At 47.5% G+C, this 23,679-nt stretch overlaps 4 protein-coding genes across 4 annotated transcripts in view; 3 read left to right on the top strand and 1 right to left on the bottom strand. All coding sequences in view use genetic code 11, as the record gives it.

Annotated features, from left to right (window-relative positions):
• Positions 1–138: 138 nt before the first annotated feature.
• On the top strand, positions 139–11,750 carry EGR_06419 (hypothetical protein; the record flags this gene model as incomplete). The annotated part of the gene is made up of 7 exons (XM_024495668.1): positions 139–240; positions 2,590–2,855; positions 3,647–4,112; positions 4,915–5,247; positions 5,334–5,877; positions 11,183–11,581; positions 11,680–11,750. The coding sequence occupies 7 exons, from the start codon at positions 139–141 to the stop codon at positions 11,748–11,750; spliced, it is 2,181 nt and encodes a 726-aa protein (XP_024349944.1).
• Positions 11,751–13,202: 1,452 nt separating this feature from the next.
• Positions 13,203–18,598, top strand: EGR_06418 (hypothetical protein; the record flags this gene model as incomplete). The annotated part of the gene is made up of 9 exons (XM_024495667.1): positions 13,203–13,364; positions 13,964–14,202; positions 14,943–15,151; positions 15,323–15,699; positions 15,775–16,027; positions 16,105–16,370; positions 17,127–17,331; positions 17,660–17,781; positions 18,455–18,598. The coding sequence occupies 9 exons, from the start codon at positions 13,203–13,205 to the stop codon at positions 18,596–18,598; spliced, it is 1,977 nt and encodes a 658-aa protein (XP_024349943.1).
• A 1,420-nt stretch (positions 18,599–20,018) lies between these two features.
• EGR_06417 (Translocator protein) lies at positions 20,019–22,476 on the bottom strand (the record flags this gene model as incomplete). Its single annotated transcript, XM_024495666.1, has 3 exons — positions 20,019–20,263; positions 21,960–22,095; positions 22,168–22,476. The coding sequence occupies 3 exons, from the start codon at positions 22,474–22,476 to the stop codon at positions 20,019–20,021; spliced, it is 690 nt and encodes a 229-aa protein (XP_024349942.1).
• A 1,109-nt stretch (positions 22,477–23,585) lies between these two features.
• Positions 23,586–23,679, top strand: part of EGR_06416 (putative kinase-interacting protein) — a gene marked incomplete at both ends in the record, with an annotated part of 15,613 nt that continues 15,519 nt past the window's right edge. Inside the window, one exon of the mRNA XM_024495665.1 lies at positions 23,586–23,667. Coding sequence (XP_024349941.1) covers positions 23,586–23,667 — 82 coding nt within the window. The remainder of the gene's footprint in view (positions 23,668–23,679) is intronic.

The raw sequence follows: 23,679 nt of genomic DNA, 5'->3' as shown, positions 1-23,679 counted from the left end.
GTGTGTGTGTGTGTGTGTGTGTGTGTGTGTGTGTGTGTGTGTGTGTGTGTGTGTGTGTGTGTGTGTGTGTGTGTGTGTGTGTGTGTGTGTGTGTGTGTGTGTGTGTGTGTGTGTGAACATCTGCCTTTTCACCCACTCATGGTTGCTCGCACAGCCGACGTCTGTGTGGAGGAAGGAGGAGGTACTGATAAGGCCTCACCTACGCAATCCCCTCTCCCCTATACACTCCTTTTAACCGAGGTGAGTGAGTGGATTGATCTGATCTTCATTCAATTTTTGTAGATGTCAATTGTTATCAAAGGAGATGTCGCAGATCTCCCGGTTTTTACGATACTCTGGTGCTGTAGTAAAAGATGAATTAATTCGCTGTTGAAGGAGCGCTGTCTGATGCGTTCTCCTAGGGAACCTCATGGCTAGCCAATTTATCACTGGAATATCTAGAAATCTTTCTTGTGCGAAATCCTTTCACGCACTGTGACAAGAAAGCGTTTTGACAAACTCCACTCCGTAGTACTCGATCTAGAATTTGTACACAAGCTTCTGCGGTTAAAAGTAGCAACGCGCTCCTGCCTTGCCAGCAGTTTCCAGTGGCTGGAATCATAGTGATTAATTCGTCGACCTGCATCACCTTTCCATAGAAGTGACTCGCACATTGTTGGGATCGGCGGATTCTCTCCCTCTCTCCTCTTCCCAACTTCAAATGCTATTGCATTGGCTCCAACCGAACTGATGCATCTTATTGGCCAACTCCCACACCTTTTTTTCCAAGAATCGTGATAGCACTGTGATTATCTTCTTTCTTTTGTTTATTAATTCACATCACGTCAAGCCGACTCGGTGTCAGTGGTGCCGAGGAGGCAACAGAGTTTAAAACTCGCGTCAGATCTTTTGGGATTTTCATATTCAAAGGAGGCTGTTCATATGCACTTTCTTGACTCGCGCCCATCAGTCTTGTCACCCTAATCGCTTTCGTCTTCATCATTGTCTCTGTCTAGTAGCGCAAATGATGAATGCCTTGTCATTATCAAGCAAATGTGATATCCTGGTGATTAAAGCGGAAGATATTAGTGGAGTTTTATGTCCGGGTGATGAATTGAAGTACATTGGAGATGGGACCGGATGGGTGAGTGGTTGTAGCTCAGATGAGTGTTTCAAGTTTAGATGGAGTAATCCGAGACTGGATGGTGTGATTTACACTGATAAGGAGAGCGAGAGAGATGCAATGAAGCTTCGAATCCGATTTGGTAGGATGTCATCTTGCAGAGTGATGCAAAGCCTTGAAATGCAGATGTATCAGGATCTTTGTTAGTGATGCTGTTAAATAAAGACGCGTTTTGTGTGATTTGCTTCAACGAAGGTGATTTACCTTTTGGTCACGATGTGTCTATAATGGCCTGTTAAGCTGTTTTCAAGTCGGAGTGAGTCATTTCATCACAATAATAGAGAAAGGCCGGAAGTACGAAGAAACATTATCATGCCCTTGTCTGCCTGGTAGAGATCGAAAGTCCGTTGCCTCCCATTCCAAGAACTCGGGATTCTTTCCCACTTTCTGCACCGTATTCGCATGGTAGACGGTGGATCGACATGATGGCGAGAATATTGCCGTTTTCAATACCACCACAGTGTCCTTGTTACTTCTTCCTCTGTTATATCAGACTGTGAACTCCATCTAAGAGGGGTTTTTTGTAATTGGAGACTCATTTCAACCGACCGCATGATTTGGCGAGAATTTTTGAGATGTTCGGATTTTCTCCTTTCGAGGATCTAGACTATTTAGTGTTAGCTTCTTACAAAGTAGGGAATTACATCACACCTTCGCATTTTATTTACTTCTTGAAACCGTAGTACCAGATTCTCCTCAAAAATGGCTTGAATAAAGGTGAAAACCCGTATTCACCGAAAGTCATCAGTGGAAGCGAAGGTCTTAGCGATGGTGAATGGGAGAGAAGAGCTGCTTCCATCTTTCCGGCGAATTCTCCTTCAGCTAGAAGATGGTACGAGTATTTCTTACATTCAATTCCCCACCCCCACCTCTTTCGTTCCAATGGTTCTATACGCAAGAGATGCTTTTGGAAACGCTTTTCTCTCCAGGTCGGAATTCCAAAACTATAAACTATAGTTGGACGGATTTTTGGACTTCATCCTTGTGGTCACCCCAGCCCCTTCCGAAGGGTTTAAGTAACTCTGTTTCGGGGGCGAATTCTTTTGCTTTAATAACATCCCCTTCCCCTCCCTCTTTTGTCATCCAGTGAGTCTCCTCTCACTTGAAGCAGTGGGCTTGCCAAAAAGGTACTCCTCTCAAAAATGACAAAAAAATTTACGCATCACCTGCTTCAAATGCGCTCATTTCATGGACGAGGGACAAAATTTATTGATACTGCGATCGTTGGATGTTACCGTGTATTGCAAATTAAAAAATTGGGGGGAGACTTACCCTCCAGGTTCATTAATTTAAATGCCTTCTAGTAGCAATTCTTGTGTCTGCTTAACCTGACACCGCCAGATGCGGCTGATTGCTTCTCTGGCTCACTCTGAGACGGACGGTGGTCAACCACTCTACCAAACTCCTTTATATTTCAACCACCACAGCCTAGTTGCGGTAGTAACTGCATTGAAAATTGCGTTGCTGAAGTTCTGCGTGGAATACTCCAGCTCAGTGATATTCGCTTTAATCGTGCATCAGGCAACGGGGTGGGATTTAGACCCGCCCTTTCCACTATGCCCATCATAAAACTGTCTGGGGACTTGGGTGTGCCATATGCCATGCCAGGCAGCATGGCGGTAGGATGTGGTCGGGGTCCCCTCCGCAACCACGAGGAAGGCTTTTGTCGTTTAGTTGCTACACGAAAACCGGAGTAGAAAGATATCTGCCACAGCTAACCATAGAAGGGTTATTGTAAACTCAGCAACCTTTGTTAACTGACCGGATGCCAAGTTCTGCAAAATTGAGACTAAACGCGTTCAAAGTGTCCTTTTGTCTGCCTACGACGAGCGAACCGGAGGGCAACCCAGGTAAACATCGCACAGTCGTAAAATGGAAAGGGAGTATAGAAACTAGGGCAAAACGCCGACGAGGGGTCCTTAATGTCATTCATCCTAGTGAATGGACCCGGTTTTAGGCAGATGCTCGCACGAGAAGGCGAATCGGCGGGTAGGACGGTCTCCCTGTTCAAATTGGGCCAACCAAATGCCTTTAATGAGGGTTAAGTCGGTCTTCGCAATACTGTCAAGGCTCCAATCATAGACTACTTTCATCTTCACTTGAATTAGATAGCCCCTACAGGCCATCCAAAAGTTTCCATTTTTTTCATCTCCCTCATTGTGCTTCACGCACCAGAAATGCACCGAGCCGTTCTGCTCTAATTTAGCCTGCCTTGTATGTCTTGCGATCCACTCGGTCTTGGCCTCACGTAGTTCGCTGTTCACCACGGAGACAAAAATAACCAAGTCGTGCGGACCTATTGATGTGGTGTTTGGCCATTTGTTTACCCCACAGGGTTTATCCGAGTGTAGGCTTCATCATTTGAGGGCTCGATCTCGGCTATCACAGAGCCGAGGTCTGTGGGGTCCTTGATTGCCTTCAGATATTCACTGATCAGTAGATTGATTGATTGGTCAGTGCTTTCTTTTGTCTACTTACCCACAGGCTGCCCAAGAGGTCCGAAGTCTCCTCTCGCCGCGCTGCCCCGTCTTGCACACTGAACGGTGCGCTATACTACCGCTACAAGCCGCGCAAATGGTGTCGCCTCGGGCACTGCCTCTTGACGCCGGACGCGCACCTCCTCGGTTTCCGCTCTCCCCATGCCGCGCTCACCTCGCCGGCTGTAAGCCTCTTTGTAGCCGCTGCCTCCACCATGGCGGTGTATGCGGGTCGCGAGTCGGGCATGCAACACGTCTTCAAGGTCACGCATACTGCCGGCGTCAGTACTGCTCCTGGCACCGGTACTGTCGCCGCTGCTGCGACAGTTCATGGCGGCGGAGGTCGGGCTCTCGTGTTCGCTGCAGACTGTGAAGTGGAGGCCCTGGCTTGGATCGCCGTTAGTCTCCTCTTTCTTCGTTCCTTTACTGTTACTAATTTTCTAGAGGGTCCAGGTCTATCGTTTGGGGGGTCGGTAACCTGGAAAGTCATGATTCGGATGAGGAAAGGACCATTTCATTTCCGTTTCTGATCAGCACTTGATCCTCTTTCATTTCCCCTTCTTGCTATATCGTAGTTTCCTGGAAGATCTCAGTTACGTGGTTGGGGATTCGGGCTGGAGAAACTTGGGAATTTTGGCGAATAAAAAATGTAGCTAACTAATTTCTGACCGTCGTTTGATCTGGACAGTAGATGAAGTTTTTGAAGCATGTTTCTTGTCCTTGCCTTTGAAACTCAAGTCATGTTTCTCGATTGTGGCTGGCATAGGTCTTGATGAAGTAAACCTTTCATTTCTTCGTGAAGATCTGAGTCGAAATAGGAAGGAAGGTTGATAGGGGCGCCAAAAAATGGCGATTCTAGATCCGATTTCTCGGTCCCTTCGATTGCTTGTAATGGCTCCAGAGAGAGATGCAGAGTACCCTATTTCGTTGTTCGACCAAGTAAAAGTGTTCAGCCCTGTCCGGAAAAGGGAGTAGTTATTTGCACACACATACCTAAGCCCACCACCGGCGATGATGAGTAAAAAACTTTCTTTGTGGAGATATGCGCGGCTCTAGGTCGGATCCGTGGACGGTTGATTTTGGCCAGTAGGCAAATTTTACCCTGCGTGTCTGTGATCGTTCGGAAGGCGAAACGGTTTAACCGTGTCGAGAAAAAAGATTATAAATCCACTTTGTGTTATATCCCCATAGAGGCTTCCTCGTAGAATCATCAGCTTTTAATAGCTTCTGCGATAGAGGTCAACGTCGTCGATCTTCTCTTTTTCTCCGTTTTAGCAAATAAACCAGTACGCACAAGGCATCACACCAAGTCGCGCTGAGTCGTTCATCGGCCACTACTGTCGTCAGGCCCACCGTCAGCACCGTCGTCGTTCCAGTGATGTGGTGGATGCGCTCTCCCTCACCGACTTCGCACGAACTGCTTCCACGATGTCAGCGGCGTCACGACGAAAAAGCATGGCTGGCGTGGAGTCCCGTCCCCACAGTCTCTTTCTACCTCCCATCCAGGCATCACCAACTTTTCTTGGTGGGGTAGAGATGACGCTGCCACAACGACAGCAACCGCCACCACCTCCACTGCCTCCACCTAACGCTTTTGATGCCAATCAGGTAGGTATCTTGATTAAGAAAACCAATTTCTCTTGAACAATTTTAGTGGGCGCTTACCTCCCCCCCCCCCCCCTTTATCTGGACAGGAGGACAGCGGATTTTCGGGTTTGATTTCCTCGAGCAGCTCCGCCACCGATGGAACTAATGGAGAGGCCTCTGATCAGAGGAATTCCTCGCTAGTGGCTACCAGTGTTGTCAATCCCTCTCCTTATCATCGCCAAAGCATATTCTCCATCACCTCCACATCTGTCTCGACCTACGATCTTTTTCAATCCCGAGCTTCAGGGTTGTTCTCCTCGGTTCGCAAGAAGGTAGTCGACTCGTTGAATCTCCCGAAACGACGATCACTTATCCTGCCTCCTCGGCCATCGGATGGTCTGGAAATGGCTGAATCTTCGTCGCCTCCGACGCTGACGACAAGAAGGTTTGGATGGACGCAGCTTGAAGCGGTGGTTGGAAGTGATGGGCCTGGTGGTTGGGTTGGTTCCATGACTTCACCGAGGACGCGAGCCTGGCACAGTGTTCGGGGTTTGACGGGAAAGATGGCAATACAGCATCAGGCGATGAAGTCATCGTCATCAACATCGTCTTCGTCAGCGAATACGAGCTTGGATGAATCGGTGCTGGCGGGTGAGTGAAGTCACTTTGCTGACGTCTGTTCCGCGTTGGGCTATTTTTGTTGGTCGATTACTCATTTCCTAACTCTTTGGGATATCACTGCCACACACCACCAGGGTCATACTCGATATCCCGATTTTTTTTAACCAGGTCTGCATGTCTCTTATGCGCGAAATATGTTTCCTATATTTTTGCGGTAGATGTCCGTTCCAAATTCGTGTGTCGCAAGTGGATTGGTTGAGTTTGGAACAATAGGGCAACTTTTTCCATGCTTTGAGGACAACTGCCTTAAGTTTTTTCGCTTTCGGATAGCCGTAGTTGAAGTGACCAGCTTGGTAGCGGAAGTGCTCGAATGCCTTAGGGCCGGGCCCAGTAGCGGGCGTATCATGAGGGGAAGTAGAAGGCATCAGACCTGCTCCACTACGCTACTTAACACCCATTTCCTATTCAGCCCGTTCCACGAACATTCATTCTGGACTCGGAATTGGCCACGACAGCAACTGGACCACTTTGTAATCCATTGTGTTTTTAACTGCTTTTATCCTTCCCGTTTGGGAGAACGGCGCAGTTTTCAGGTTTAGGTTTTTCTCGATGCGATGCACTCTTAAGACAATGTTTTGGCTTGAACGACAGAGACACCAACTGTGCGTCAGTTCAGGGTCGAACAGCGCCCACGCCATAATTCCTGTCATAGCACGTACATACCAGTCAGGCTCTGCGGTAGAGGCAAATCGACCACCATCACTACTACCATAGCTAAGCGGATGTTTTATTTGTCCCAAAATGGCGCTAACCATCCCTCAACTTGGTTTTTCTTGTTTTTTTTTCCTTTATTCTTTTTAATCTTATTCACCCGTGTAAATTAAATGCGTCACATGTGCATGTGCGTGCATGTGAAGAGAGGGTTGGATGGGTACGCTAACATATACGTGTGATTTAATGGCGCATATTTTTAGGCCATCACATTCCGCGCATCTGAGTATATTATTCCCATGACATTTAGGAAAATTAAAAGGATAAAGGGCATGCTCTGATCCTCAATCACCCCAGCCCGACTTCCATGTTCGGCGAATGTCGCTGTGCACCGCATAAATTTGGACTCCTCCTTCCCCTCCCGACCACGTGCTCTTTTGGTGACCTTTATTATACTAGTTCATTGGCCAGGTACTACTTAAGGCTATAAGGGGTTCTACATTTCCACACATCCACTGTTCCAATGTACATTTCGCGTCATTACCGGTGTTGAGGCGGAATGGGAGATCAAATGGCTACCAAGAGCCGATGCGATTTGATTTGCGTCCCCACAGTTTCAGCTATCCACAGCAGATGTCTTTCTTCTCTAGTGTTCTTCGTGTCGTGACTAGCCGATCTGTTTGGACAAAAGCCTTCCCTATTGTTCCAGTTGAAGTCGTCAAATGGTTCTCAGGCGATAGTGTGTCAGAGCTGGGCTACTGGGCGGTGACCGATGTAGCGTCCGAGTTAGTCTATGAAGACGTTGTTAGCGTATAGAGAAGCTGTAAGGCTAGTGGAATAGGGGGTCTGTGGGTTGACATCGTCAAAAGGGTTCCAATCAGCGTCAGCAGGTGAGAAATAGAGGGGTTAGGTTAGGCGGGCACAGGAAGGATCACCCCGTAGCCATTAGGGAGCATCAGTAATGGTTCCTCCAACCAATACGGAGGTGATTCAAGTAATCTGGTCATCGCAGTTGAAATATTTTGATCAGCCGCTGTGCTACGGTCTGAGCCCTTCAGAAGCAGGTGGCGCGTAAAATGCGCATTCCTTCTAGATCGCAAAAAGGCGGTGACACGGCTGCGTTGAATGACGGAAGGCAAACATGTGACTCACCGAACGACAAGTAGCGGGGGAGAGGGAGACATTTTGAAAGGAAAAAGAGATGCAAATGAAACACAGAAAAGAGGAGTTTGAAATTATTTCCCCTTAGTCAAGGAAAAGGCCGTCCTTCCGAAAAGGGGAAACATTCTGCTTCCTCCTCTTCATTTACGGCAGCTTTATGCTGCGTTGATGGTGCAAACGGCTCTCCTTCCTTCTCTCATTGAATTCTCTAATGTTTCATCCACTTAAGGTAAATATTTGAGTTAAATGTAGTTTTTTAAGGAGAACGTCGGCGCATTAATATTTCATGTGGAATTTGTAAAGCACGGAGGTATGGTGCCCTAGTACGGTGTGTGGAGTAATTCGGATTTCCTTCGAGGCTTGAGGCGGTATCAGGCCATTATCACCTCTGCAGGTTCATTAAAAAATGATCCTAAAGTTGGCTTTTGCCTCTTTTTTTCCCTTTTTCTCCCCACTTACATTTGGTACTAGTCATGTGTCTTGTCCGAAGTGGGTCCTGGAGCACGTTTTTCTGGGAAGAAGAGGGAGGCGGTAGTCCTTTTTACCGCCCTCGTTGAAGACGGCAAAGGTCAGGGGGTGGGGGTGTAGTTAAGTGACTTCATCCACAAGTAGGTACTAACAAAAATGGACCCTCGCCGCCCCCCCCTAAGAGAGGGCTTTTTGTTGTATGTAAGAGAAACGGTGTTTTATCTCCTGCTTTAGGTACTGTGGGCAAGAGTTGTGCGTGCGTGCCTGGAGTTCAAAATTACCCTCCCGGACAGAAGAGACGTCTTATCGGGCAAATTCATCTCTTCGTATATTTAAAAAAAAAAGAGTTCAAAAACTAGTGTAAACTCGATGTAACCATTGCCGTTTAGCGCTCTGGTCTCCATTCTTGACTACGAGAAGTTAGCAAAGGAGTGTGCAACCTCCACGCACAACCACAAAAACTGGATGCGAGTGTTGGAGCCACCTACGCCGTGCTAGAATGTATGTGTGTGTGTGCTGAGTAGGCGCCTGGGTGATTCCTTCTGAGTGTTGGCTGTAAAACAGGGTTACCACGGATTGAAAAAAGTGCCAATTTTCTGTTTAGGTTAGCTCTCCGAGCACGTTCGCAGTGCACCCTTCCTAGGTGGCACCGACGCGCACGCAAACAACGGAGCGGCCTACACACAAGCGGTTGGACGTCATGACTAGGCTATCCTGGCGTTTTTATGCATAATCGTTTCCTTGATAGGTTGAGATCGTCTTATAGGGGGCTAAGACTACCTAGGAACTTCTTGTTTGCCGGTTTTAAATAATTTCATTCAGAAGGTTTGACCTTCGGTGCTGTCGACAGTCATTGCAAGACACATTATGCTGGCGATAGTCAGAAAAGGACAGGTTTGATAACCTGGACGCTTTGCTTGACTGCGCGTTGGTCCAACAACGCCTTTGTTTCGCCATCGTGTCGGCGGTAGACTGTGGGGCTGGGGATTTTGCACTTTCGCCATAGGTAGCCATCGGAGAATAAAGAGGCCTTCAGATGGGAAGCGGAGAGGGGAAATGCATAGGCAAACACTTGCTTGGTAGTTTAATCAACCTAAGATGCCCCTTTTCTCGCGATTTGGCCCACTTTTTCAACCCTTTACTTGGCGTACTCTTAGCCCTCGCCATTTCGTGTGTGTGTGTGTGTGTGTGTGTGTGTGTGTGTGTGTGTGTGTGTGTGTGTGTGTGTGTGTGTGTGTATGCGTTCCGTAGTAAGCAAACATTGGCATACGCATGCACGAGCACAGAGAGAGGCAGGTAGGCAGGCATTCACATCGAATTACGTGATTATATTTTTTTGGCTGTCAACCCTTCTCGCTGGTGCACACATGTATGCAAATCGTTTGTTCGTCCGTCCGTCTGCCCGCTCGCTAGCTAGCTTGCTCGTCAATTCACCATCTCTTAGGGGGGAACGGCCTGGGTGGCTGTTGGGTGGATTGATCTTCGAGGTGTCGCACGTAATTATATCCATTGGGGAAGGAGTGAGAAATGGGGAGGAGGAGGAGGAAGAGGAGGCGACCGAAGAAGGCGTTGTACTTATGCGTATTTGCCTGTGTCATGTGACGACACTGGCTGTGCTTGTACTTTAGCGAATTCGTTGTTTCTTGCTATGTTGAAGGTGACTGCGAGAATTCCACCCACAGGATAGAAAGCAGTGTTTCATCATGTGTTTGTGTGTGTGAGCTGGGCGCGCAAATTAGTCTTCTTTGACATTGATGGGGGGAATGCCGAACGTTTTTGACCTCCAATCAGCCCCAAAACGGACTCATGACAGCGGAGAGATAGCTGTCTTGAGGATATTGCAGGCAAGCTGGAATACGTGGGTGTTGGATCTGCTTATACCAGCTAGGCGTTAGGTACGGTGAGCGTTTGGGGAGCTGAGGGAGGGAAATAAATAAGTAAAAGCTCATAAGTGTCCCCTTCTGGCATGTGGCTGGTTATCATTAAAGGTGAGCATGTTCTCCACTTGATGGTGATGGCCATTGATGATAAAATGTAGCTTTTGCCACATGTATATACAATTAAAATCTCCGCAGCATCTCCAGTGGTGCGGAGAAACTCGAGACTTGATCGTCTTTTGGCAATTAATTCCACGCAGCCTCTTCACCGTACCCAAACATGTGGAAAGCGAGTTGAGGGGCCAGAACCGGAACCTTTTCACGAATCCTTGGTGGTCTCACACTTGAGATTTATTTCATGAGACCTTCCGGGAGATGTCACTGGCTGGTTGGTGGTATTTACCTTCGGTGACTCTCGAGGGTTCTTTCCCTAGACCCATCACGACTGTGGAAGAGCTATCAGACGTGCCTACTTAAAGGGCAAGTGGGGTTGCCAATCCATGCCTTTTACGGAGAGGCATTCCCGTCCAACACCAAGTCACACACACAGGAGAAATTCTTGGCAGTCAGGCTTTTTGATCCCCTCGCTCTCCTTAGACGGTTGGTGTAACGGTAGGAATAAAGTAGCTTCGCAGGTGGAAAAAAGTTGTGCCTGCTGCCCCGTGTTTGGATTACACAAGAGGTTTTACGTCTGCCATGTGTTCATGTCTTTTTCAGCGACTCTAAGGCAAAGAGATCTATTAGTCCACTACAATGTTCATCCCCTTGTCTTATTGCCTTGTCGGGGTGAAAACCAATCTCATTATGAACTGAATTTAATACCTATTTCTAGAACCTCAAACCAGAACACGCCTAGTAGATTTCTGGAATAGCAAGAGTTGCAATAACCCGTCATTCCAAAACTTAAATCACGTGATGCCAATTTCAATCCCTAAGTACTCCTTCCTCTCGGATGATTTTTCTTCGACCCTAAGTGCTGGAGCTATGTGCTGGTTCTTCAACCTCAAGGATATTTTTCAGCCAACAGACGACTCTCTCACTTCCGTCTTAGCAAAAGCCTATTTGTGGAATATTCCGATTCAACTACCATTTGAACAGTCGTATTTGTATTCCTCTAGGCGACATCTTTATCTCCATTCCTGGTCGCCTCTCGTGGACACGTCGGTATTGCGTGTTGCATGCCTCTATTTTGGAGATTTACGCCTCTACATTGGGCGTGGAATGTGGCAACAGCAATTCATCGCCTCGTCCTTCTCTTCCTCCCCTCCTCCTCAGTCTGCCATTGCAGCCGGGCGTAGTGGAAGTTGCCCCAGCCGCGGATAAACGCCACCCCTCTGCTGTCCGTCTGTCCGCACCATCTCTTACGCCCCTGCTGCTGCTCCTTGATGCTGGCGACACTGTAGTGATGGGTCGGTGGATCCGAGCTATCATTGAGGCTCTAGGGCACATTACTCCGTCCAATCCCGTTTCGAATGCCTCTAGTGTGGCTGGCGCTACTACCCCATCAATGAATGGCGGTAAGTTTGATGTAAAGAATGATTAGATTGTTGCAGAATTTCTTGCCTCTGTTTAGTGAAGGATTCGAGTTGAATTGATTCGCTGTCGCGTTGCATAGACTCATCTACTCAGGCTTCGTCGAATCCTCTTGGAGGTGTTTATTCACCAACCCAAGGTCTTAAAGTCTAGCTTCTTTCACCTTCGAGCCATCGGAGGATATCGTCCGAATTCGGCCCACTACGACAGCTCGCTCTCTCTCTCTTCATTACTACAAATCGCATTAAGCTGTCCAAAACGTCCGTTTCAAAAAAAACTAATGATGTTTTGTATGTGGTGAGTCATGAAACAACTAGCAGGTACTGGTCTCTTGCCTCGTGCGAAAATTCAGCAGCATCTGATGCTAGATTGAAGTCTTGCCTGTGCCACCGTCTCTACCAAAGCCACTGGAGCCGGTCTGACGAACCGAGATGAGACGTAGTTTCACCATCTTGCAAACTTGGAGCATCAGGCATCTTATCTGCTGTAGGAGAGAGAAGGAGAAGAAAATTACGGGCCAGCTGGCATCCGCATTCAATCCAGAACCGAGTGGATACACTTGGAAGCCTTCGCAAGAGAGGAGGTGGCTGGGCCTTGTGGAACCTACTGATGACTATACTGCCAGCTCGCAGTCAAGTAGTACCTGCAGAAAGACGGTTTTGACGGTGGATATTGTGATATGAAGGAAGATGAACGAATGGATGCTGGAGGCGTATCGATAGGTTAGGTGGTTTTATCCAATGCCATCCTCATCGAATGGGAGTAAAGGCGCATTGTATGGGAAGAATACTATCTCGAAGGCTGTGGGAAGATCAGATAGCTTGAATATGTTGTCTAGATCAAAAACGTATATAAAAGAGGTAAGGCGGGGTCTGCCGAGCCGCAGGAGGGTGGTTTGTTTTGCCTGATGCTATTCGCCGTGGGACTAATTCAGAACCAATAAGCACTGCGCTTTGTGAAGGATGGACCCCTTGAATTCTCCATGTGACTGAGCCAGAATCAAATGTGTGGAACTTTATATGTGTGGAAGTTATTGTCATGCACGGAATTCGCCCCTATTTCTTCACCAGGGCGGGGGGCTCCCATGCGACTGTTAGATGGACGAATTATGAATTTCAGTTATTTGTACTAGAGGAGATCGGAGGATAGACTCCCCACCATTCAAAATGCGCAGCACTTGGAGCCACTTCAACGTGGGTCACGGTTGAGTACTGATGCCCTAAAGTCGCCAACATCTTTTTCCAGAGAACTAGACGGATTTGAAGGAGCGAGTAAGAGTGCGTGCGCGTGTGCATTTGTTGGTGGGGTCTCATGGGAGATAAAAGCACCGAAGCTGAGTGATGAGTTGGAAAAAAGAAACCGTCGACAGTTAATTGAAGGTGGAACCGGCAGGAGTAGCCATAGAGGAAGTTAGATAGATTCGTGGTGCAGGTATTTGGAAGGCTGATTAATTTTTTTCCGGGCGATCCACACAGGTTGGGATTGTGATCCAAGCCTGGACATCGTTTTCATTGCACGCAAGCTCAAGAGCGCACTTGAACGGCCCAAGTGGCCCGATGTGGTGGACTCTCCTCCCCAGCTAAAGACTAATTCATCCAACTCAACATGTTCCAACAGTTCGTCACTTGGATGGGGGAGATTCTTCCGTACCTCGCGACTCCAATCGCGGATGATGTTCAGCATTTCCTTTACGTGCGGAGTTTGAATCTGCCTCCTGATATCGTCGCAAGTAGTCTATTTACAGTGGGCCTTAATGGAATAGAGAAGGTGAGACCTGAAAGTTATGCGGTTATTTGAGCCCGCTTCTGCCAATGTGGCAGTGTGGTCAAGCATTTTCGGGTGACAGAACCTCCGATCCCACTTGCAAGTCACTCTTCCACATGTGGGTTCCAAATCGACCATGATGAGATGTTTTATTACCCTGAAAGCAAGTTACCATGACGTCTCGATTGAACTAACCGACTCCTAGAAGGTGTAAACACTCCCTCCTCCGCTAATCGCTCGAGGCCGAAAGGGAACTCGTATATGGGGTACGAAATCTCTGTTTTTTTTTAATGGCTAACAACCCACACAAAACGCGGAATTGTCCCTTATGGAAGTGAGGGTGCGTGGGTGAGACTTTATCAGCATCTCCCCTCTGTCGCTTTGACATCTGCTCCGTGAATAATAAATGTTTACCCACGCAACAAATGCCAAGAATCGGTGGGACCAACATAAAAGCTATTGTTGCGGTTGCGGCGGTGGCGGCGAGGCGAGGGGTGGGGGTTATGGGGACAAAGAAGACAAACAAAACGGATTACCTCTTTCTGATTCTTCAACCCCCCAATCTACGGACTCGTTTTTTTTCCCTACTTCCCCACAACTAGAAGTCCTTGGTTTACTCTGAGATAGATCGTTCCGCTAAAGTGGAACGGATGTGTGTGTATGTGACCTTCCTTGAACTCTTGGACGAACGGCAGGACTGGTTCAGTGATCAGTTGCATTATTCCCACGAACTGGCGTGCCTTTTGAAGAACGACACTAGAGTCCCACCTCCTGCTTACTCCTCTGAGTCGGCATCAGCAAGCTACACCTCTACCCTTGAACTTGGAATCTACAAAGTGTGGTTGGTTGGGCAATGAGGACCCACTGTTGGCCTGATCGGTGAACAGGTAAAAAGAGCTTGATAGAAAGTCTCGAGTTGCCATGGCTCGACAAAAGTCAGTGAAAAGGCATTGAAATAGACTGACCCAGTGGGATGTGATGTGTACCTCCACTATGGAATTACAAAGACTGGATCGGCGATAGAGTGTGGAGAGGAGGGAAGGGAACACACAAATTGCGGGTGGTGGCAACTTTCAAGAAGCCGCACGCCAACACACATAAAAGAAGATGAAGGAATGGAAGGAGTGTGACCTTTGCATTAGAAGAAAATACTTGCGAATGCTAATTTTAGAGGACCGAGTGGTTGTCCCTCTATTTTTCTATGTGCTTGTGTGTGTGTGTGTGCCCGTGTGCGCGTGCGACATGTTTCAACTTCACTTTGGCCGAGATTCTCCTCGCGCCAGAACCGACCATCATCTGAGGGTGCTTCGGTGTGTGTTTCGCCCTCACAGTATTTGTCACTTTTGTCAATGGCAAGTCAATCTCAAACTAACTCGATTGGGCGGCTAGAAAGGTTCGCAACTGACTGAACTGTTACGACGGATAGCGGGACCCTCGGGACATCTATCCAACAGAGGTTGCAATCATGGGGAATGAATAAAGTGGAAGAAAAGGTAGCTGCGGGACTGATTGGCGAGAGCGAAGGAAGAAGGATTGACGAATTTTGTAGGAGAGCTGAATGCGACTGTTGGATCCGCCTAGGATGTTCAGATTCTTAGCAACCTTGAGTCCAGCAAAGCGCTGGCGTCAGATGGGCGGCTGGATCGCTCCTCGATTCTGCCAGTGCTTTGACGGTGACTTGAACGAGGTGGGCATATTGGAGATACTCGGATATATCTCTCAGGGGCTCATTCCTGAGGTCTACGCCTTTCAGAACTCCCCCGATCAGTTAATTTCAGAGGTCAGATCTCGTACTCAATGGCATTCTCCCAAAGAGAATTTAAGAGGAATAAGATTTTTCAAGAGTGAAGCCTATCCTTCAAGCTCTCGTTGGTTTGGAACATGCTTGGTCCCGTAGTATTGTATTGTAGAAGGTCTGGATTTCCATTGGCTGAGTCGTGATTTCCTCCCCTCCTTCGCAGATCGCCCCTCCTCACTGTCGGCAGTGCCCTCGCGTCGACTCTCCGAGATCCTGCGCCCACCTTCTCCCGAACCTATCTACGACGAAGTGGCCGCCATCACCACCGCATCAAAACGGTGGACATGGACAGCCCCGCCACCACAGACTACTTGGCGTTCCGTTGTCATGGAGGTTACACCTCTACCCACCGTTCCCTCGGCCGGACCTAGCAGTCCCACTGGTAGCTCTCTTAATGGTGGTAACGGTGGTGGAGGCACCTATTCCAGCGTCTACTACGACTCCGTGATAGCGGTCGAAGAAGAAGAGGAGGAGGAGGAGGAGGAGGAAGTATCCAAAGATGGGGATGCTCCTCCCCGGACGCATTCTCTGCATTCTAGGGTGCGTTATCCCCACTGAAGATCGCCTACTTGTTACCTCATCGTAGACGCCCTATTTACCTCCTCACGTTTTTAGACTTCTCACGAGCAGCTCTCTCGCTCACTTTCAAGCCTCCTGATGCACTCCACTTTCTCCGCCTCCAACATCACCGAGGACTCCTCCCTCCTTCGAAGTAGATATGATGGTGTTGGTGGTGGTGGCGGCGTCCGACTACGTCGCTATCGCAGTCTTGATTGGCACTTTCGTGTGAGGTCGGAGGCAGTTGACCTCCCCTCTATTCCTTGTTCTGCCGGGGACAAGGTGGCCTCCTTCCTTGATCGCAGTTCCGGTGAGGCTTGCTTACTTTTCCATTCCCTTCAAGCAGCCTCCTTTCAACCATAAGGAACAACGTTTTTAACCCTTAAGTGACAACACCGACAGCAGAGATGACAGCACTGCCGGCGCCGGTGGTGGTGGCGCGGAGCTATTCGTGCGCGGCGTCAACTCCAGCCAATCAGGCGAAGGCGGAAGGTGTTGTTGTAGCCAACCCGCGGGGAGTAACAGTACCACTGGGACGTGTCGCCTCGCCTCATGAGCCGCCGCGCGTCGAAGACGAGCACCAGCAACCCTTCATCGCCTCAAAATTCATCGAAGATGTTGACGAAGGCGTAGAGGAGGCGCTCAATGCTCTCGTGAGTTGTCGGTTTTTGCTCTTTGATCACTATAATCAGTTTTCCATTCCGAGGGTGATGAGGGATTTATGCGTTGAGATAAGTTTTAGCTCCATCTATTCCCTCGGTAGAAACGTCTCTAGTCCGAAACAATCTCTCTAAATGGCGTTGTTTCTCCACTTTGTAGGAAATTTTATCCCTCAGGTAGGTGTTTCATTTCAATTTGTAATTATGTTTCTCTTTTTTCCCCTTTCGCTTTTTTTGGTTCTATTTGTCGCTCCTTTGCTTCCTAACCATCGAGTTCGATGGGATGCGCTCTCTTATGGCCACTTCGCTGCTTCTCCCTTAACCTTGTCAAGTCCAACTAACTTTTGCCACTGAAATTGACGCCCGCCCAACTGCTTGATTGGTTGGACGACTTTTTAGGGGGTCGGTTGTCCGTCACTTTTCTTTTGCTTCGTTTATGTTTTCTTTCTTTTACTGTGGCAAACTCTACTTCACGATTTAAAGTTGGATGCTCTAGACTTCTTTGTTCCACCGTCTTGACTCACTGCCTCTCGTCTGTTATCCAATGGTCTGGTGAATAAGTGGAAGTTTGTTTTGCTGACCCCCGCGTTGTCAAATTCGCCCTTGGAGACGGGATACACTACGCTGCCGCAGTTTGTGCACCGTCTTGGCTGCGATTCGATGCGCACCTGCATTCTTTTGTTCTGTCGCCTTGCCTTGACTGGCGTTGACTCGCTGCCTCCGAGGTCACTGTCCTTCTGTTGACATCAGTCTCGACCGTCCTCGGACAGTCTCATGAATAGCCGGAAGTCGGTTTCCTTGGCCGAAATCCGAAAACTATTACAGCGTCGGCAGCAGTTCGTCCACCTAAGTTCTTCATCCACACAGAGTAGCCGTCTGGACTATTGGGGCGGTGTTCCCCCCTCCCCATTCTCACCAACTCCAGGAGCAATTGCATCTCCTACGGGATGCACTGGTAGTTGCCCTTGGTAGATCCTTCTCACAGTGATTATCCAAACTGGCAGTTTGTCCCTTCGACGTTAAAATGTAACCTGTTTGCAGTCCGCGAATTTGAGGGTTTTTTTGCGCTGAAAAGAGGTGACAATATTCTTGACCTACCTTTGAGAGGACATGACATGCCATTTCCAGTCCAAATCTGGTTGATTGGAGCAGTGGATCGATTGCTCGTTCCACTTCGTATTACAAACTGAACTGGTATTGGTTATGGATTGAGATTTCTACATGCCTCTGGTGTGAGTCCTATCGAACCGTCCCGCTCCTCCCCCTCCCCCTCCACCCTTTAGGGCAGACGCCTTTCCTGACTGATGTAGGCTGGACGAACGCGGACGAGTCTGGCAGAGAGCTGGTGGAGACTGTCGAATATTGGTTCGAGTTTGATTTGGAGCCACTGAGTCATCTTAGCCACGTGCAACTAGTAGTAACTTGTTGACCTTGAGTTTAAGGCGTAGCCAATCGTGAGAGGCTGAGCAGGGGGAGGTGGAAACCGTTTCTGGAATGTTGGTGAAGGCAGCCCCGAGAATGAGAACTTCTCGAAAGTTTACCAAGAACCCTTTTTTATGGGTTTGGCGGATAAACGGCGTCATTTTACTATGGGCCACCACGTCTGCGTATTTTGATTTTTACTGGACGGTTCTCCAAAAAGTAATCCCCCTTGCAGTTTTTTCCTTCTCATTCAGTCTGCTGAAATGGGTTTTAAATATCTCCTCCCTCAATAGCAACTCAAACTGACTCCTTGTTCTTCTTGAAAGCAAGCACATCTTTCATGTTCCTCTATCTAGACACTATTTTGAATGCAAGGTCATTTCGAGATTATTACGTTCGCTGTTGGCGTCACGTATATGTGACACGTGTTCTTTGCACGGTTATGACAAATACTAGCACTGATTCGTGCCACAAACAGAGTGATTGACCTGAAGGTCTCATGGCAATCCTGTCGATTTGATTTTCTTTTGCAATTCTCGCAGCGGAGGTGGTACAACTAGATTCCCAAGCAACATGACCTTTCGTCAATCCAGTTGATGAATGACCCTTTCCCCTCCTCGATAAGTTGTGAGTTCCATGTTTTTTGCCTCCTCCAGGATGCAGTAACTAACGCAAGGTACTTTTTGGAGCCGGCGTTGTCATCCGCCACATCAGCTGCTGTAGTGGAGGTGGATGTGGAGCCGGAGGAGCTCCCTCAACGGGGCCAACTTAAACGGCGACGCAATAGACGGCGAAATTAGCTGCCCTTCGCTGTTTGGCTGCTAACTCTGCCGTCGCTGCCGCATTCCTCGTGTACATTCTTGGTCCCCTCTTGTTCCACCTTCTCCCTATCTCCTTCTCAACATCACCGGCTCCAAGGTCATCCCCCACGTTATCATCGTCATTATTTACACCACTATGCTAATTGTTTGTGATTGTGGTTGTTGCCGGGCTGTGTGTATGGGAGCTCTACACACCGCTTCAAAATTGTTGCTTTTTACTCACCGAAAAATTATAAAATAAGTTATTAAATCAATCATTAAGCACTGTGATTGTTTAACCTGCCTTCGACTGAAAGGCAAGCTGGTGGTCGTCGATCGCCCTCTCTTTGGCACTTTGGTTTGTCTCTGATTCCACCATCTGCAAGGGGTTCTTATCTAAGGGGGTGGGGGATGTAAGGCGCACAACTCTTCTTTTTAAATGGGATAAAATTAATTGGATCTTCTCCAAACCCGTTTAAGTGGCGTTCTGGGACAGTATGCCCCATCTGCACCTATGAGCAAAGACTACTCACACTTCATAAGTAGGCATGGTGTTTTGTCGGCAGGAAGTAGCATAATGATAAGCTTGCGACGAGGTTATAACTCCTACTTGTTTGCATGATTTGAAAAATAAACCAAAGTGGTATAAGTGAGTTTTTTTGGGAGACGGGGTTGTTTAGTATTTCCCTGACGTGTCGTAGGATTTAATACCTTGAAGGGTTGCCTCCAAAGTGCCTTCCTCCAGCAAAGCTGTTTGCGCGTTCGGCTGCCACGCCACCACGCATATCCCTTGCTTGCAAATAATTTGTGCCTTTGGGAATCGACATTCTCCGAGTTTATCGCCAAATGTCTTTTCTTTCTAGGCTCTAAAGTGCAAGAGTTTTGTATTGTGGAAAGATTCTAGGGGCCATCGACGATAATTTAATGCGGTTAACTAAGCACGGCTGTGTGAATACCCTTGTGATACGTGACAGTCGGTCAAGAGTAAATCGCTATCGGTTAAGGCCATTCGATTTGCCGAAAAAGACGTCCCCAGTGAGATGAAGACGCCACCACCCCTTTTGCCGTTCCGAAAGATCTTTTTTTTGAAAACAGGGGAATGATCGGACGAAGGTGTCAGTCTGAAAATGGGTCTATCCAACTGTTCTACTAAGCAGAGAATCAGTTTCGCTTGATTATCAGGAGATGCGAGGTCGACTTCGATGATGGGCAGTTAGGACGACAAAGGGGAACTGGCATCGTGGATCAGTGTATCAGAGGTCTAGGAGACCCCAACTGGATAACCAGGAACCTTCAAATCCAGAGGTCTTTAGTGTCGATTACCTATGCACACCTGGAATGCGGTGCCTGTGTGCGCCCCACAGGTTGGGATTGTTTCATTCCCTTGACCTTGATGTAGTGCTAAGTGGAGCTTTTGCTTTTATTTGCACATCGCCTCATCGTACTCTTTCTCCCACTCAGAACTCTTCTCGATCTCATTTTCCGTCTTATGAGGGTTGGACTCTTCTGCCCGAGGTGGTGGTAGGCGTCGAAGCGGCTGCCAAATCTGTCTAGCCTCATCAATCTCCATGGCCTGATCGTATGCTTCATCACCACCTTCTGAGGTTGCGTTTCCTCGTCGGTCAGATAGGCGAGGTGAAAACGTGCGTCGTCGTAGAGCCTGCTCTGTGGTTCGTAGCACAAACGTCTTATGGTATCCTTCGAAGGATTTCATTCGCTTGGTTTTGTGCACTTGCGACCTCCATTCCCCAGCCCCATCACTTCGTGTGACCACTGTGGTGAGTTGGCACCACTTCAGCCACCTGATTACCCTCATCTGCACCCTTGACCTTAATAATGGAAGTCGGGTTATTTGAATTTAGTGGTTCGTGAAGAAGGAGCGGCACGCAAGCCTACGTGTCCACTTCTTTCACACTTAAACAAAGAATGGACGTGAAGTAGATCGACAGCAATATGCCAGGCCACTCACATGCGGTGATTGGCTACGAGTCGTAGGTCAGTGGGTTAGATTTTTCAGCCCCCAAGGCGACCGCAACGGATCACGCGCCCATTCAAGTGAGGTCAGCATGATCGAGAGAAGCCCAAACACTACACTACTCCTCTTTTTTATCTCTTGTGGACTGTGTGGTGGTCAACTTTTCTCTGAGGTTCTGACTGGCTGATTTCATGCCCAAGGTTATTTATTTTTTTCCATTTGATCTCCTGTGTCCTGATGCCTTTGTGGACACCCACACACATACGTGCTGATAAATTGTGTGGTTATAAGCAATTCACCCTCTTCTAGAAGAAGAAGAAGAAAGGTGTGACTATTACGGTAGCCACGTAGAGGACAAAAACAACATCGCTTTTCTGTACTTTTATAGCCTGCCTCTTAAAGGTACATCGCGAGGGCGCCACGTGATGCGGGTATCTGTCCTCACGGATGGTGACCATTTCTTAGCCAACTGGTTCAAGGGAAGTTCGCTTCAAAGCGTGGTATCCACTCACTGTGGGAGGTAGATTGGACAGTGGAATTGTGTATTGCCCTGAGCCTTCCCCGTGACATTAGGTTCGTCTGTACCACCAACTCATCTCAACACTGAAAGGGAAAACTTTGGAGCGCCAGGGGTGAAGTATGGATAGAATTTGCTGGCGTTTTTGATCTACCGTGTCTGAATTCTGGCCTTGGAATCCTTTGTGTGCCAACACGCCCTCAAAATGTCGTGACAATCAACAGCCAAACACTGGAGGCAGTTATAAAACCCTATAAGGCCGTCCCTGTGGAATCTAGAAAAGCATGATCGCTGTGTTCGCAAGATAATGTGACCACGCTCCTCATCTGGGTTCAGCTCCTTGACCCTCTGTGCTTGGTACGACGCTAAGATTGTCACCAACACGTTTACTCACAAAATGCTTGTTAAGATGCAGCACAGGCTGTAACATTGATGTGACCTGAAAAAATGCTATCAAGATGACGATAGTATGTTCCTCACCTCTCAGATGTTTTCAGGTACCCTAGCATCACGCGTGTGTGACAGAGCTGTACCGAATCCCGTGATGCCAACGGTCCAGTTCGCTTTATAACGATGAAGGAGCTTCAACTTTTAAACAGCATTTGAGTAGATCAATGAAAAGCATGGTTTGTAAGAAAAATAGGTTATCAGAATACAAAAATAATAAAGGACAGAACTCATTAAGAAACCTGCTCTCTACTGTGACTGATAAGTCCAGGAAAGGAACTTCTAGGGAAGAGGACCCACCCAAAAATATGCAAAAAGCAAGAATGGAAATTCGATAATAATCAATCAGATCGAAAAAAAAGACTAGAAGAATAGCAGTGATCAAATGGATTTGGGGCTCCTCTGGTTAAGAATCGCGGTACCGATGTTGAGGTAGGAGGCAAATATCAAGTACAACACGTAGGGGATCATCATACAGCCAGCAGCAGTACTTATCCCAGAGAATAGAATAGCAGATTGTGTCGCACAAATTGTGGTGGCAATTATCACTCCCACTGACTGAAATTAACAAAGTACGTAATTAAAGAACCTGGTTAAAAATAAAAGATGTAATCCATTTTAGGGACTTACAATCTTCAATTTGCGCAACCCGAAGAAAACGTACGGCCATGACCAGTTGAGTAACAAATGAGTGGAATAGAGGACGAGCGGAAGTGTAATGTTGGCACCAGGCTTAGCTTCCTGCAGAAGAATGAAAGAGGCGAGCCCCATACAGCCGTAGAGAATGCCCCATGCTGGACCAAAAAACCAAGGTGGGGGAGTGAATTTCGGTTTCTTCAAATTCTTGTACCACTCCAAGTTCTTTACGATCATTGAGGAGCCTATGATACCACCAATGTAGGGAAAGCCTACACAGGCGCACAACTGTACTATATCCATAGACCTCCACCCGCCCAAATTGCGCGCTCCCATTTTCAAGGTGATTTGGGGAGAAGTGCCACTTTGAGTCGTTTAAAAAAGGCACACAACAATAAACAAACCTTAAGATAGAGGCATAAATACTTCTTATTTAAAAAATTTGTTTGGGCAACATGTTTATTGAATTTTACAGCATCATTTGGCGGATGACAAAGTTAGGAATGGCAATAATCACACAAAAATATCTTGCTTTAAACGACGCAAATCAATTATCCGAGATAAAATAACACTTTAAGGTTTTCTCTGAAGTTGTGGCCCACTGGCAAGTCGGGTAGTTCTTTGCAAAGAATGTAAGCCGCTACAGACAAAAATAACATCAACTAATTCACATTCTGTTACTAAAAAATATTTACACATTTCGTCCACATTTGCAACCGAGCCGTTTTTAGCAGACTAAAGCTCTATTTGTAAACTCTTAATCAGTGGGAATTTCTCAAAGCCTTCATTGAAATAGAACGTGTTGCTACAAGTGTCGCAGGGAGACGAGCCACCACTGTCACGGTGACACATTATTATGTTGAAATCCAGGTCCTTTTGAGCGACGAAAAAGTCCAAATATTGTTAAGGATATGCAAAAGTGATATAAGGAATAGCTGGACTTTGCTAGCACAGGCCAAAGCCATACCGGATAGCGAAGGCAGTGTAGTTTCCTGAGTCTACCCTGAAGATGAAGGAAGGCATGGCACTAAGACAAACTATATATTTTCGACACGCAAAAGGTATTAGAGCTACTGGTATGGCTTTTTATGCTATTCTTTCTCCTTTTTTCACCTCCTCCTTGATTAATCTTGATAACATTATAAGGTGTGAGTTTCAGGACCTAGCACTACTACCAAGTCAGGCCTTTTTCAAAAATCACATCTTACAGAACATTCTGGGTATGTATAAAGATTATATTTGCCATTTTTTTATTAAAGCCTTCTTGGACTTGTCTTTTGGTCGTTTTTAGCCTCAAGACACAGGCTAATTTCGAATCATTAGACTGGCTAATCACCAAAGCGACGACTCAGAAAATAAATGCTGACCAGTCCTACCGGACGCTAGTTTTTAAACCGGTCAGAGGAAGCAGCATGGGAATGCCTCTATACACCCACTTGACTACTGTCAAGGGTCAGTTATCGGGATTCTCTAAGACGGCAAAGGCGATACTTAGTGAGAGGGAGG

This window comes from Echinococcus granulosus (assembly GCF_000524195.1).
Source record: "Echinococcus granulosus chromosome Unknown EG_S00056, whole genome shotgun sequence".
NCBI lineage: Eukaryota > Metazoa > Platyhelminthes > Cestoda > Cyclophyllidea > Taeniidae > Echinococcus > Echinococcus granulosus.
Note: the sequence above shows the minus strand (reverse complement) of the source record. Positions and strands in the feature narration are given on the sequence as shown.